A 14656-nucleotide genomic window follows, 5' to 3' on the forward strand; every position below is an offset into this window, starting at 1 on the left:
AGGGCAGAATCAGGGAGCCGAGCCTGGAAGCTGTGTCAGTCCCCCGGGCAAGAGCTGCTGGTGGACCAGGGCCTGGGGGTGGGAGGAGTGGGTGAACTCTGGTTATCTTCTGAAGGCAGTGTCCCAGGATTTGCTGGTGAATCTGGTGTGGGCAGTGGGGAGAGAAGAGGGCTCCAAATTTGCTGGCCTGAACCACTGGAGCTGCTGTTTACTGAGACGGGGAAGGTGGGGAGGAGAGCAGATTTTGGTGGGGGTGGGCGGACCCATGCTACGCAGGAGTATGAGACTTCCAGATGGAGATGTTAAGAACTGGCCTTGAACGTGCAAGTCCAGAGTTCAGGGGAGAGGTCTGCGCTGGACGTGTCAGTTTGGGAACTGCCAACGCATACGTGGTATTTAAAGCCATGAATTATGAGAAATAGAAGGAGGGAGGTGCCAGGGCTGAATCCTGGGGCTGGCCAACTTTCGGAGGCTGGAGAGCTGCAGAGGGATGAGCAAGGGATCTTTTGTTTTGTTTTGTTTTTTGATTTATCTTTTCTATTTTCAGGACTTTCTCCCATAGACCTGCATCATCCAATACTGTGGCTATTTACATTTAAAAATTTAAATTAAAAAACAAAATTAAAAATTCGATTCCTGGGCTTCCCTGGTGGCGCAGTGGTTGAGAGTCCGCCTGCCGATGCAGGGGACACGGGTTCGTGCCCCGGTCTGGGAAGATCCCACATGCCGCGGAGCAGCTGGGCCCGTGAGCCATGGCCGCTGAGCCTGCGCATCCATCCGGAGCCTGTGCTCCGCAGCGGGAGAGGCCACAACAGTGAGAAGCCTGCGTACCGCAAAAAAAAAAAAAAAAAAAAAAAATCAATTCCTCAGTCTCACTAGTCATATTTTTAGAGCTCAAGAGCCCACGTAGCTAGTGGTTACACACCAGACACAGCAGATAGAGAACATTTCCGTCATCACAGAAAGTTCTGTGGACGGTGCTGCTATAGACCAAGTCACACTGACATGTAGGAAAGATACGCACACACAAATGTCCAGGACAGCATTGGTCATAATAGCAAAGTGATTAAATAAATACAACAGATAGAGTTACTGGTATGTTAACTCCACGAGAAAAGGGATTTTTGCCCATTTTGTTTACTACTGTATATTCAGCTTCTAAAACAGTACCTAGTGCGTGGTACATAACTCCGTAAGTATTTGTTAACTGAATATACAGCCGATAAGGAATGATCTTTGAAACATAGTTTTGATTAAAATAACACCAGGATGCTGAGTAATGCAACTAATATGTGTATATGTTTGTGTATGATGAATAGATGTCTCTGGAAGGCAGGGCGACCAACTATCCCAATATGCCTGGGGCTGAGGGGTTTCCCAGGATGAGCAAGGGATCTTTTTGCTGAACAAGTGAATGAATGAATGAATCTGGTTTGCCACTACTCTTGGGCAGGCTGTCACTCCTCACTGACTGTCACAGCAGCCCCCCACCCCGTGGTCTCCTTTAACCTACCCCCGACCCGCTTCTGATCCATCCTTCGCCTTTCCTCGGCTCTGCTCCCTCCCACCAGGCACTGGGAACCTTCACAAGGCTGCCCTTCCTGCTGGAAAGGTCTGACCCTCCCTACTCTCTGCTCTATTCTCTGCCTGGTAGATTGCTTCCTGTGCTCTACTGTCCTCTGGGAAGCTGTCCCTGAGCATCGCCCCACCCCCTTGCTCTTTCCACAGGGTCCTTGTGCACAGGTGCACGGATACCCACACTGCCGTCTGCTGCTGTCTGCACGACAGACTCCACCCGCACTCGCAACAAACAGCTCCCTTGCCATCCTTCTGGCCTCCACGCGTGCCCACTGGCCATGGGGTTTGCTCTGATGCACACATGAGGCCATGTGGGCCCTGGAAGTGGACTTGGTGGTCTGGGGAGGAAATTCCAGAATCTGGTACCCAAGAGTGTGCTCTAGAAGGGAGTTGTGGGCTCTAGAAGGGACCTGTGGGCTCCAGGGGGGCACACCCCCATACTTTGTGGATTTGTAGTCCTGAGGGGAGGGGGACAACCCTGGGGAATTGGGGCATCCAAGGGTAGTCCAGAGTCTCCTGTTGCCACCTGCAGAGTGTCATTTGCTTTGTTTTGTAAAGAAGTAAAGTGGTGCCCTAGTGGCCACGTGTGACAGTGAGTCTTCCTTAAAGGGGACGTTTAGAAGGAAACATCCATCTGTGTTTCTTAGGTCGGGCCATTTCTTTTCTCTCTGCAAGGCTGTTCACCAAGGCCAAGCGTTTGGTCTGGACAGAAGGGTCATTTTTGTTTCCTCCATCTGTCCAGCTGTACTCTTAGCATCTAGAGGCCAAGGATTTGGGCCTAAGGGGTGAGGGCTGGGGAAGGAGTGTCTGGGTGGGTGAACCCACATCCTCAGAGGAATGAGACCCACTGTGGGTGGACGTGTGTAGGGCTGGCCGCTCTGCTTCCCCTACAAAGGGATTATCATTATGAAAGGACAGGCTGAACTAGGAGAAGGATTAATTCACCAGAAGCCAATGGCAGGTAATTGGCAGCCCCCTAAATACATCTTGAACAGGTTCCCAAGGCTGAGCCCTGTTCCCTACCCTGACCAGGAGCTGAAGGCAGATGAGGGATTACAAAGGAGGCCAAGACAGTTCCTTAAAAGGTTTTCATTTATTAGTCTTTTCTGAAGCAGTTAATTGTCTTTTCTTATTTAAAAAAAAAAAATGTGTGTTTCACTCAGAGTTATACCAAAGCGATTAAAATGAATCTTCTACTGGGGGTGTAGCTCCCCAGATCAGAAAAAAAAAAAGAAAAGGTTTTTTTCCCCCATAAACCACAAAAATAAAACCAAAGGAGAACATCAACAGCCAAAAATAATCCCCAAACATCCAGGACAAAAAATAAAATATTTATTGATCTATCACAGCGAGACACAAAGAGATGGGCGGGGTAGGGGGGGATATGCTCTGAAGTACAGGGGCTCCAGGGGGGGGGACCGGGGATACAGTACTGCGTGGGGGGAGACCCAGTATGCGAGGGAGATTCCTGCTGCCCCAGTCGGGACAGCCCCTCACAACCTGGGCTCGGGGCCCCTACGTAGGGGTGTATGTGGTAGGGCAGAGGCAGGGCACAGGCTGCCATGACAGGTTAACCGAGTTGATGGTAGGGGCGCCCAGCCAGCTAGAGGTGCTGGGCAGCCAAATGGGGACCAGGACAGACGGACGGATGGGCATATGGGCGGATGAATTCCACAAGAGCAAGAGGGCTATTCCCAATGGGGGGAATCTTCCGACCTGAAGGTGCCCCAGACATGGGGAATAGCCATTGGTAGGGGAGAGGGGGCCAAGGGGGACAAGAGATGGTGTGACCGAATCCAGCCTGAGGGTTTCGATGCTTGGGTACCAACTGGACTGCAGCCAGAGGTGGGTCCTGGTGGGCAGGGGGAGGCGAGACTGCCCAGGAAGTGTCTGCACCATCTTCAGAGGAGCCCCAGGGAAGGGGTTCCCTGAGGGGCTGTCCTTCCCTCCTCCCTCCCCGCAGGGAGAATGAGAGCACCAGTACGTAGCACCAAGTTCCCCTGGAGATGGAGTGTGTGGAGGGAGAGCTCCTGGGTGGGAAGGGGGTGGGGGCAGGGGCCAAGGCCACCCACCCCTTGCCTCTGAAGGAGGGGGCTTCCAGGAGCTCACTTGGCCACCACTCTCTTGTTTGCTTGCCCTGTGGATTTCCAAGGCCACCCTGCCTGCCCTGTTCCCTCCTGGGGTGGGAACTTAGGAGGGGGCATGGGATGGGGGGGGTCACGAAGGGTTTACATTCTCCACCAAGCAGTAGCACCAACGTTGATGAGGTCGTGAGTCAGGGGTCCCGGGAAGCTCACTTTCTCTTCCGGCCACAGGCTTTCCCCAGGCAGGCCCCAGCTGGGTGCGGGGAGGCACATGCAAGGGTCAGTCTTGGTTGCTTCTCAAGCCCTTGCCCACTCCCCCCAACTCCAAGCTGTTCTTAACACCCACATCATCACAGCGGGGAACAGAGGCTCCAAGAAGCCACGGGAAGCCTGGACACGACCCCAGGCCACTCTCTGAGCTCTTCGGCTGTACAAACTCCCACTGAGCAGGTGGGTGGTAGCAGGACTCCTGCCCTCTCGGGCGGAGGGTCTGATTGGTTAACCTTATTTCAAATCATCAAGGCACAGAAGTCTGGTAGTAGGGCCTGGGGTAGCGTCTACCCCTGGGGGAGCTCGATGTGGCTCATTACTGCCACCTGGTGGCAGTGAGCACCATCTTTCTCTCTCTCTGTGAAGCTCATCCAGGGTGTTGTTGGGAAAGAAAGCCAACAAAAAGAGAGCTTGTGTGACAGGGCCACAGGCACCAGCTGGTGCCTGACTGAGAGCTGGGCGCCGTGGACGAGGTCAGGCTGCTCTTGCCTCTGCCTCTCCCTGCCCTGGCCTGGGCTGTCTCATCTGCTCAGTGGGAAGCAGGTTGGGGGCGTGGAAAGGGGATCCGCAGTCTGAGCTGGGCACAGGTGCAGAGCTGGGGCTTCTCTGGGTCTCTTTTGGGCATCATTGGGAAATGCCTGGGGGGTGGTGATCAGACCCCGCCCCACACACTGCCAGAGACACATCTGCATCTTGGAGCAAGGGTGTGGCTCTGGGCCGCCTCTGCCCACCCTGCCGGGTCCACCCCTCTGATCCCCTGACTCCGGGGCTCGCTTTTTTGTCGCCTCCATCCTCTCTCTCCTTCTCTGCCCCCCCTCCCAGCCCCTCGCTCCTCCCGCAGGGGCGGGTGTGGGTACCAGGGAGGGAGGGGCGGCCAGGCCGGGCCTGGATGAACCTGGAGGGTCCTGGCCCACTCTCAGCTCTGCGTGTCTGTGTCGCAGGTAGAAGAAGGGGTGGGTAAGGTGTCCAGCTCTGCCCCAGCCTCCCCACTCCCTGCCAGGCCTTGTCTGACGTGCTGCCCTCTCTCCCAGGCTGATGGACCCCATCACTCTGCCTCTGCCCAACACCCACCCCCTCACCCCCCGCCCACTTCCAGGGGCTGAGTCTCTACTCACCTTGGTATCCCAGGGCTCCCAGGGCCCCTCCGTAGGGCTTGGGAGGTTTGCCTGTGGAGGGAAGGCCGGGATTGGGGAGGAGGCCAGGCCTTCCCTCCTCTCCCAGACAACCCCTCCCCGGCCCCTCCACACGTCTCCATCTTGTAGCAGCGGGTTCCAAAGGCCTCTCTGACCCCGGCCCGACCCTCCTGTCCAACCTCGCCCCTTGCAGATGGCCTGCTGCCTGTGGAGGACTGAGCAGCTCTGCGGCACCTTCTCCCACCACAGTTAGACCCTGGCCACGCTTCCCGGGGGCAGCCTTACGCCCACTGACAGGCTCCAGCTCAGCCTCCCTGACCACCTGCTTGAACATGGCTTGTGCTTCCCTACAGTTTCTTTCCTTTTCTATGGGACCTTGTCAACCTCTCTGGTTAGACCCTGAGACCCGGGCTGACCCAGGTCCCTGTCTCACTCCTGGTGCCCAGTCGAGTGCCTGGTTGGGAGCCCCAGGAATCGGGGTCCCCATATCCCCACGCCCCAGGGCTGACTTCAGCTTCTGTGATTCCCCGTGGGGCTCCCTCGTGTCCCCACGCCCAGGGCCAGCCCAGGGCCGTGGCTGCACTAGCCGCTCCCTCAGCAGGATCTCAGGGCCCTGCTTGAAATGGGGCCCCTCGTTCTTATGATAGACTCACCGCCAACTCCCAGGCCCCCGGCTCCGCCACCTACAAGGCAAGGAGAGGGGTCGTGAGTGTGCCCACCTCTGGGGTGCCCGCCAAGCCCTGCCGGGCAGCCTGGGCCTCGTCTGAGGGGGGCCAAGTTCTGGGCTTGGCTGTTGGAAGCCCTTGGCTCTGCCTCTACCAGTGACTGTGTGACCCTGAGCGTGTCCCTGGCACTCTCTGAACCTCAGTTTGCCTCATATGGACGTGGTGTGTTGGAAGAGCTGATGCTCCCTGGCCTGGCACAGGAGGGAGAGGAGAAGGGGAAACCCAACTCTGTGCAATCTGAGGGCGCGGGGTACCCTTCGGGTCCTGGCTCAGCCCTTCTGAGCAGGAGATGAACCAGGGAAGGAGGAAGGATGGGGCCCAGGGCGGGGGAGTCTGGTCATACCTGGGAAAATAGGAGACAGTCCAAAGCCAGGCCTTGCTGCGACACCTGCAGGAGGGGTTTGGGGTTGGTGGGGGCAGGGCCCACCCCAGCCTTGCCACCTATTGCCTCTCTGACTAGAACCACCTCCTCCCACTCCCCCCTACCCCCTGCCGCGGCAGCTTTCTTAACACAGCTGGTCCCCTGCTGGCATCCGGGGTTGCAGCTCCGTGGCCTCAGCTCGCCGGCCCGGTGTCTGAGTCACATGTGTCCACCTGACCCTGAGGCCTGCCCCTCTGCCCAGGATGCCTCCTTTCCTGGACTGTCCCCTCCTCCCTCTCTCTGTGTCCCTGTGCCAGATGCAGCTTCAGGGCCCCAGCTGCTAGGCAGCCAGGCCTCCTCCAGGGCCGGCCAGAGCTGAGGATTTCACAGCAGAGGTGGTCCCTACCTCCAGCTGGGAATGGCCTGGCGGCGCCTAGGAAACCTCCAAGGCCAGCGGCACCTGAGAGGAGGGCAGATGTGGGTGAGGACGAGCCACAGTTTAAGGGACACTGAGCATCCCCTCTGGGGTCTGGGGTCAGGGATCTCCTGGATGGGCCTTCAGGGGTATTGTGAGCAGGACGGAGGCCTGCGCCGGGGCGGGGACAGGGCAGTGGGGGTGGGGTCTAAGCAGCCTGCAGGCCTGGGCAGGGGGCGGGGACAGGGCAGTGGGGGCGGGGTCTAAGCAGCCTGCAGGCCTGGGCAGGGGGCGGCATCGGGAGCAACTCACCAAATTTGGCTGCTTTAGCAGCTGCAGCTGGGGGCACACCTGGGGAGATGGCGCGCGTGAGGGCCCAGGAATATCTCCTCCCTCCCCAAGTCATGTCCCCCTCCTGACCTGCTCACCGATCTGCCATCAGCCTACTGACTCATCCTTCCACCATCCCTCCACCCCACCTTCATCCGTCCATCTTCCCAGAAGTCTTTATTAAGCTCCTACTGTGTGGCCAGTCTTGTGGCGTACACGGGGTAAGAGACTTCAGGCCAGGTCAGGTAGGGAGACACAATGATGACCCAAGAGAGAGAGAAATGTTAACATAAGGTCCACCATGATGGCAGAGACTTTGGGAAAGTAATTTCCCTCCACGCTTTGCTTTTTCTTCTCTGGAAAATGGGCATAATCATCACTATCCTAATGAACTCCCCCTTGAGGTGGTTGGGTGAATTGAAAGAGAGGGAGAGTACTGGGACATCCAACTGCAAGGGGCAGCCCTCGCTAAGCCTGCTCAGGCCCCTGTAAATGCTGCAGGAGCCCAGAGAAGGGGGCGGCCATGCACTCACCGATTCCAGAGTACCCCTTACCTCCAAGGCCCACGGCCCCTGGGACAACTCCAAGCCCTCCAACTCCAAGTCCTCCAACTCCGAGCCCACCGACTCCCCCCAACCCTGAGGAGAGAGCTGTGCATTAATCCCCGCAAGTGAGAGCAGCTGGTCTGTCTGCGGTGGGGTGTGGGAGGAGGTGGGGGCTGTGGGGAGATCATCCCAGGACCCAGGTGGAGCCTGAGCCCCCAGGGCCTTGGAGGGTTAGTGGGGCCAGGAGGTGGGCCGGGGCCCTGGGAGACGATGCCCCTGAGGGCCTCAGGGACAGGTCAGGGAATATGCGCTCCATGGTGCGTGGTCAGAACCCCTCCCCTCCCGTCAAATCCTAGCAGCCTGGCGGCAGCCCCGCCTCCTGTACTCACCAAATTGGGCAGCTTTGGCAGCAGCTTTGGCGGCCGCAGCCGCAGCCGCAGCATCAAGTCCGACTCCTGGGGACACAGAGGGGGCTCAGGGAGGGACTCTCCATGGGTCAGTCTCCCTCCATGCCCAGCCTGTCCTGGGGTTTCAACTCACCTGCCACACCACCTGGGACACCGGCTCCACCAAGATCTCCAAGCTCTCCAAGGGCCCCGACCCCTGCTCCTGTGCAGAGAGGACAAAAGGTCAATCCTCCCCTTTCTGAAGGACGGGGTCTCCCGGCCCCAGGGCTACTAGGCAAGTAGACAGGTGGCTGAGGCCACATGACCTAGTGGAAGGAGTATTGGACAGAAATCCATAACCAGACACCCAGGTCTGAGGTCCGGTTCTGCCCTGACGCATCGGGCAAGGGCACACCCCTTGAGCCTCAGCCTGCCTGTCTCCTCTCCTTCCTCCCGGGCTGGTGCTGGGACCTGCAGGTGGTCACAGTGGTGGCTGTGGCCACAGGCTGCCAAGGGTGGAAGACTAGTCTCAGGTCCTGACAGCCCTGGGTTTGAATCTGTTTTCTCCACTCATCATAGCTGTCACCTCTCTGAGCCGCAGAGTTGCATCTCTGTAAAGGAGATGATGATCCTTACTCCTGCTCACCTGTAGGTGTTTGGATAGTGAAAGGACCTCTGAGTGTGAACCACTGTCCAGTACAGAGCTGCCAGCAGCAGCAGCAGCAGGAGTTATAGCTAGCGCTTTAGGGGGACACTCGTGGTCCGTGTGTCACACATATCAGACTGCTCCGGGCAGCGGGAAACGTAGGCACTATTAGCCCCATTTCGCAGATGAGAAAACTGAGGCACAGCAGTGGTTAAGCAATGTGTTCACGGTTTCATGGGCAGGAAATGACTTCGGAGCCAGAGGCCTTAACTGCTCTGTTTCCCTGGCAATGGCTGACGAACTCAGGCCGGCAGAGCCGCCAGCGAGGAACAGGAGAGGGGCCTGTGGGTCATCAGGCCCGCCGTGGGCGGGGTCTGAGGAAGCTGGGATTTTCCGAGGTGGAAACTAGCCCCACGTGGACCAGCCAGGCCTGGTTGGCAGTTCCCTGGCGGAGGCCCCAGCCCAGATCCCAGGAGGCCGGGAATGCAGGGGGACATAGACAGTGTGGATCTGGCCAGGCGGGGCTGCCCGAATGCCAAATGTGGGGGGAGGGCAGGTCTGCCACGTCCTCGTGGCTCGTGGCGGGCGCGGTCATGCTGACAGGGAGGCAGGGGCCCAGATGAGGAGTCCTGGCTTTGCTGGGACAGCAGCCCTGGCCCCTCCCTGACCTTGGGCCCCATGAAATGGTCAGGGCCTGAGGGGTCTTAGCGACCATGGTCCTCACCAAAGTGAAACTGCCCCCAGGGGGGCTGGAACTGTGAAGGGCGGTTTGGGTTGTCCTAGGGCTGGAGGCACGCTAGGCATTTAGTGGGCAGGAGCCAGAGTCTGCTGAACCATCATTGATACTTCCTAGAAACTGCCTTTTTCCATCCTGACCATCCCAGCCCTGCGCTGTAGGCTCCAGGCATTGGGCCCTGGCCCAGGGAGAGGGCAGCTGGGTGACCAGGTGCTGTCAGCGATGGTGTGTGGGGTGCACTCACCAAACTTGGCAGCTTTAGCTGCAGGCAGGGCTCCGGGTACTGCGGAAAAGGGCAAAAGGAAAAGTGGGGTGGTCAGCAGCTGAGCTCTGTGCCTGGGGATTCTGCTTCCTCCAGGGAGCCCTCCTTGACTTCCTCAGCCTTCTTTGCTTCTCTCAAAGCCCTGAAGCTGTGGCTCTGCAGCCAGGAGCTCACCCAGCCAAGTACAGAGCTTCAGTGTCTAACTGTGCCTCTACCAGTCTGGTCTGTGGGTGCTTGAGGGCTGAACTGTGCCTCCTCCTTCCATCTGTCCCCTCCCGTCTCCTCTAGGCCCGGCATGGTCTGCCTGAGGCTGGACATAGAGCAGGCTCAGTAACTAGCAGACGAAGAGTTAGAGTTCCTAGTGGCCCTCTTGCCACAGCACACTGCCGAAGGGGAGCCAGGCTAGCCCACACACACCACTGGCCCCAGGGCCCTCCAGCCTCCTTCCTTGGGTGGTGGGCTTCTTCTCAGTTTGGAGCCCTGGCACCCGTCCACTGAGGAGACAGAAACTCTGATATCTGGCAGCAGAGGACCTTTTGCCTGGCCTGCCTGCGTCTGTTACCCCAGTTGTCTCTAACTGCTCCGGAGAACATAACGGGGAATTTATTGCACATCTCTGAGTGGAGGGGACATGCTGGGAGGAGAGGTCTCCCTCCTCTGAGGTCAGGGGTCTTTCTGTTCAGCCCCTAGAAGGCCCCTCACCTGCACCTGCCCCAAGTCCAGGAACACCAACACCAACTCCAAGTCCAGGAACTCCAACACCGGCTCCAAATCCGGGAACGCCGGCAGGAAGCCCAGCGGCAGCCCCTGGGGGAGATGGGGAGTGGGGTGACGGCAGCAGGCAGGGAACAGGCCCTTTTGGGGGTGTCCGGCTCAGGGAGCTGAGTCAGACCCCAAGGAAGGGGCCCAGACCCCCTTAATCTGCCCTCTACGCTGCCACAAGAATGGTCTTCCTAAAACTCTCACTGACCACCAAGTCCAGCCCTTCCCCAGGCTGGCATTCAGGGATACACACTCTGGACACCACTGCCCTTTTCAGCCTAACCTCCGGTTCCTCCCTTTTGGATGAACTCATTTGATTCTCCTAACAAGCCTCTGTGACAGGTGCCATCGGTACCCACACGGGAGGGCAGGAAACTCAGAGGCCACTCAGCCAGTGTGTGGCTCACAACTCGAACCCAGGTCTCCCTCAGGCCACATCTGCACTTCCAAGCCCTCTGTCTGCCGCCTCGGGAGCCTCACGAGGCCGCAGGGCAGGCCTGAGCTATGGCATGTCCCGGGGTCCAGTTTAGGCTCGGATCACGCCGGGCCAGGCCTGGGCCTGTGGGGTGAGGGGAGAAGCAGGCGGGGCACTCACGGAACTGGGCTTTGGCGGCCGCCTTAGCCGCGGCTTTGGCTGCAGCTGGGACCCCTGCTCCTGGGAGGAGAGAGAGGGGGTTCGAGGACGGCACCCATGGAGCACTCAGAGGCCCCTCAGGCCTGCTTGCTCACACTGCTTACCTATGACACCACCGGGGCCAATGCCAACACCGGGACCCACGCCGACTCCGGGAACCAGACCGACACCGGGACCCACGCCGACGCCCGGGACTACCCCTGCAAGACAGAGAAGAGCTCATCCTTAACCAAGTACTGATCAAGGAGGGCAGAAGCTAATGGAAAGAGCAGCGGGCTGGAGGTCAGGAGCCCTGGGTTCTTAGCTGGGCGCGGACTTGCTGTGTGACCTTGGACAAGTTACTTTCCCTTGATGGGCCTCAGCTTCTTCATCCCTAATATGAGGTCTGGGCAGGATCAGGAGTTCTTAAACTTTGGAGTTACAAGGGCCCCTTTGAGACTCCTGAGGGTGATGGAGGCAGACTTATGTAGTAAAGGGAGCTCTGCAAGACAGGCAGGACTGGCTTCCAAACTCAGCTCGGCCACCATTTAGCTGTGTGACTATGGGCAAGTCTCTTAGGCTCTTGGAGCCTCAGTTTCCACAGCTGTGAAATGGGCATAAGAGTACCAATTTCATAAGGCTGGTGTAATGATTACCTCAGCAAATGATAGTTTTACAAAAAAGAGTTGTTTGTCATATGTGAGTTTGGGGGTCAGCAGACCTGAAGTTAAGGTTTCTCTGGCTCTAAAGTGAGCTGTTTTGCTATGTCATATTCAGGAAGGTATGGGAACCTGGGGCTGCCAGGGTGGCCCTCAGATGAAGCAGGACATGGAGAACCTTGTCAGGGAGCAAGAACATGGTTGTCCCTTGGGGTGGGTGGGAGCCCAGAGGAGCCCAGCATTTGTTGCAGAAGCAGGGCAAGGCCCCAGCTGGACTGGGAGGCAGCAGTGGCTTTGGGAAGGGTAGGGGGTGTGTGCTGGAGGGCTCGCCAACACCTGTTCTCACTTTGCCTTCCTAATCAGAAACTCCATCCACACCCCTCAAAGTGGGCGGATGGGCCAAAAGCTGTGAGGAAGGCCCACGCCCAGAACATGACAGCCTGAGGAGGGGGGTCTGCCAAACCCCAAAGCGGGGACACAAGAGAGCAGTGCTCTAGGCTGAGGGCCGAAGGCAGGACCGGCGGGGGCTCACTTACCGAACGGGGCTGCTTTAGCGGCTGCTTTGGCGGCTGCCGCTGCCTGGATCCCTGCCCCTGGAGATGTGAAGAGTGAGGAGTGGTCCCCAGCATCCCTTCCCCCTCTTACCCACCCTCCACCGTGGAAAGGCTTCTCAGAGACCACCTCTAGGGAACTGTCCCCTCACCCAGGAAACCCAGCGTGAGGCAGGCCCGCTCTCAGATGGCCCACCGGCCGCCCTGGACACGCCCCTTCCCTGAGAAGCAGCTCTGAGGCTGTGGCCTTCTAGCTCTGCCCATGGTGGAGGGCAGCCCGAAGCTGTCTCTCCCAAACCTCAGTCTAAAAGATTTCTGGAGCTTTCTGTTGAAGGTGATGTTAGTTTTTAAAAATCCTAATCACGCCTGTATCCAAAACTATTAGAGGAAGTGCCACATTTCTTGGGGGGAAACTCAAAAGGGGAATTTCCTCCCAGAAAGAAGAGGAAACGCAGAAGAGAAATCTTCTGGTGGGAAAAAAACAATCAAGGAAGGCTGTAAATTAATCTCATTGTAATTCTTAATCTCTTCCCCTTGGAGAAAGAGCGCTGGGGAAACAAAGGCTGACACAGGCCCTCCCACCTGATCAGAAACCAGAAAGGCCCCCCAACCCTGGTAAAGCAGAGTTCCACTGCCTATTGGGCTGACATCCTGAGCGTCCCCGGGGCAGGTAGGGGAATTGCCGGGTTCACTCAGCAATCTGGAATCCCATGGGGGCTCTTCCCTCCAAACTAAGGGAAATTGCTTTGTCTCTACCCTTGTCTCTGGGCTCAGTCTTGTCATCTGTAAAATGGTACACTGGACATAGGCCACCTCCAGGGTCCCTTCCATGAGATAAGCCAAACCCATGTCTGGGTTGGGGACACAGCTCACCTGGTACCCCTTCAGCGCCTGGCACACCTGGTATTTTTCCGGCACCGGGCACCAGCCCTCCCAGGGCTCCTGCTCCTGCAGCACCTGGAGGGGTGAAGAGCATCCAGCTCTGCCCTTGACGTCCCCCCTTCTTGGGGGAGCAGAGGGTGGAGGTAGGGGTTGCGTAACGGCACCGTGGTTGTGTATGGACGGGCGCCTTTAACGCGCTGGTCTGGGGGTGATAAGCCAGGTACCAATGATCCTAATGGTGCGCAATTGAAAAGCGCAGAAAACTTCACTGCGGCTTTGGAGGATGGGCCCAGGGGCTTCCGACCTTGACCCAGGCCATTTCAGCCCTGGAGGCCCTAGTGTGACGTTGCTCTGCCCTCGTGTTGGAGAATTGCTCTGAGCTTTGAGCCTGGGCCCTGCAGGAGAGCAGGGCTGCGGTGGGGAGGAGGGAGGGCATGGCCCTGGGCGTGAGGACAGGCAGGGCTGGGGCACTTACCGATCTTGGCTGCCTTGGCGGCCGCTGCCTGGGCTGCAGCTAAGAGGAGCCGAGAAAGAAAGAGACTCAGAAACCTTGCTGGCTCTCAGCCAGACTGTGCTGACAGCACTCCTGCCCCCAAGGCACTGGAGACCCTCCCTGCGCTCTCCCCCAACTCGTCCCTGAGCTCGGTGGCGAAGCCCAGTCTACCCTCCCCCACCCCATCCCCCAAGCCCCTGCCCCATCCCTGTTTCCCCTGCATGGAACTAAGGCTCACGGGAAATGCCAGCCCCAGGAACACCTCCAACTCCGACACCGAAGCCAGGAAAGCCCCCAGCACCAACGCCGTAAGTGGGAATACCTCCAACTCCCACTCCGCCTCTGGCCCCTGCAGAGAGAAAAGATGCAAGTGGAAAATGATCTCAATGAGAGAGGCTGGGAAGGGCTCTGAGGGACACGCTGGACTGGAGAAGAGGATGCGAGCTTCCCCCAAGTCTGGTCCATGAAGGACAGGAAACCGTGTTTCCTCCCCCACCAACTTCCTCCCTACTGACACCCCACAGTGTGTCTCCAGCCTCTCTCTTCTCTGAGCGCTTGGGGAAGGGCCTCTTTGTTGAAGACGGAAAGACTGCGCACAGGTCCCCTATCCCCAGCCAGGCTTGGGCTCCTCTGAGAGGGTCCTGGCCAGAGCAGGGAGGGTCAGGGACACTGTCTCCACTGGGAATGCCGTACTGGGACTCTCCTATCACCCAGTCCCTTGGCCTCATGGTGGGAGACAATTGGGGGAGACATGGTCCTGGGGCCCAACAGGGCCAAGTCCCAGCTCTGCCAGTGACTTGCTGTGTGACCCTGGGCAAGTCACTCCCCTTCTCTGGGCTGTACAACGGGGACTAGAAGAGGACGGTCCTTTAGTTCTGGCAAGTAAAGGCCAGAATAGGGTGGGGCGGAGCTGTCAGCACAGGACTCACCGAATTTGGCCGCTTTGGCTGCTGCTTTAGCAGCTGCAGCTGGTGACACAGCCCCTGGAGAGATCAAGGGAAACACAAATGCTCAGGAGAGAATGGAGCAGAGATGCGCTATATATATCCCTCTGTCCACCCATCTGTCTTTCAGTCCATCTTCTTTCTATCTGTTGAGCCAACACAGAGTTGTCCATCCGTTTACCCATTCATATCTCCATCAAGCCATCTGTCCATCTGTCTAACCAGCCACCCATTCTTCTATCTGCTGACCTTCCCGTATGGCTGCCCATTTGTCTATCCTT

General features: G+C 58.1%; 1 protein-coding gene and 1 pseudogene across 8 annotated transcripts in view; both read right to left on the reverse strand.

The window, feature by feature from the left end:
* Positions 1–2888: 2888 nt before the first annotated feature.
* Positions 2889–14656, reverse strand: part of ELN (elastin) — a 32281-nt gene continuing 20513 nt past the window's right edge. For 6 of the 8 annotated variants that reach the window (XM_060032234.1, XM_060032233.1, XM_060032232.1 and 3 more), the window contains 18 exons: positions 14361–14414; positions 13670–13780; positions 13414–13452; positions 12930–13013; positions 12042–12098; positions 10972–11067; positions 10829–10888; positions 10174–10278; positions 9454–9492; positions 7982–8050; positions 7831–7896; positions 7451–7534; positions 6879–6917; positions 6558–6611; positions 6134–6178; positions 5719–5748; positions 5048–5098; positions 2889–3915 (listed from right to left, as the gene is read on the reverse strand). In XM_060032234.1, the coding sequence (XP_059888217.1) occupies positions 3872–3915; positions 5048–5098; positions 5719–5748; positions 6134–6178; positions 6558–6611; positions 6879–6917; positions 7451–7534; positions 7831–7896; positions 7982–8050; positions 9454–9492; positions 10174–10278; positions 10829–10888; positions 10972–11067; positions 12042–12098; positions 12930–13013; positions 13414–13452; positions 13670–13780; positions 14361–14414 (1127 nt within the window). In that variant the 3' untranslated portion in view covers positions 2889–3871. Of the gene's footprint in view, positions 3916–5047; positions 5099–5718; positions 5749–6133; positions 6179–6557; positions 6612–6878; positions 6918–7037; positions 7126–7450; positions 7535–7830; positions 7897–7981; positions 8051–9453; positions 9493–10173; positions 10279–10828; positions 10889–10971; positions 11068–12041; positions 12099–12929; positions 13014–13413; positions 13453–13669; positions 13781–14360; positions 14415–14656 lie in introns of those variants that run through there. The other 2 variants (XM_060032235.1, XM_060032236.1) reach the window with 2 other exon arrangements.
* On the reverse strand, positions 2922–3808 carry LOC132437696 (uncharacterized; annotated as a pseudogene).

This window comes from Delphinus delphis, chromosome 15, assembly GCF_949987515.2.
Source record: "Delphinus delphis chromosome 15, mDelDel1.2, whole genome shotgun sequence".
NCBI lineage: Eukaryota > Metazoa > Chordata > Mammalia > Artiodactyla > Delphinidae > Delphinus > Delphinus delphis.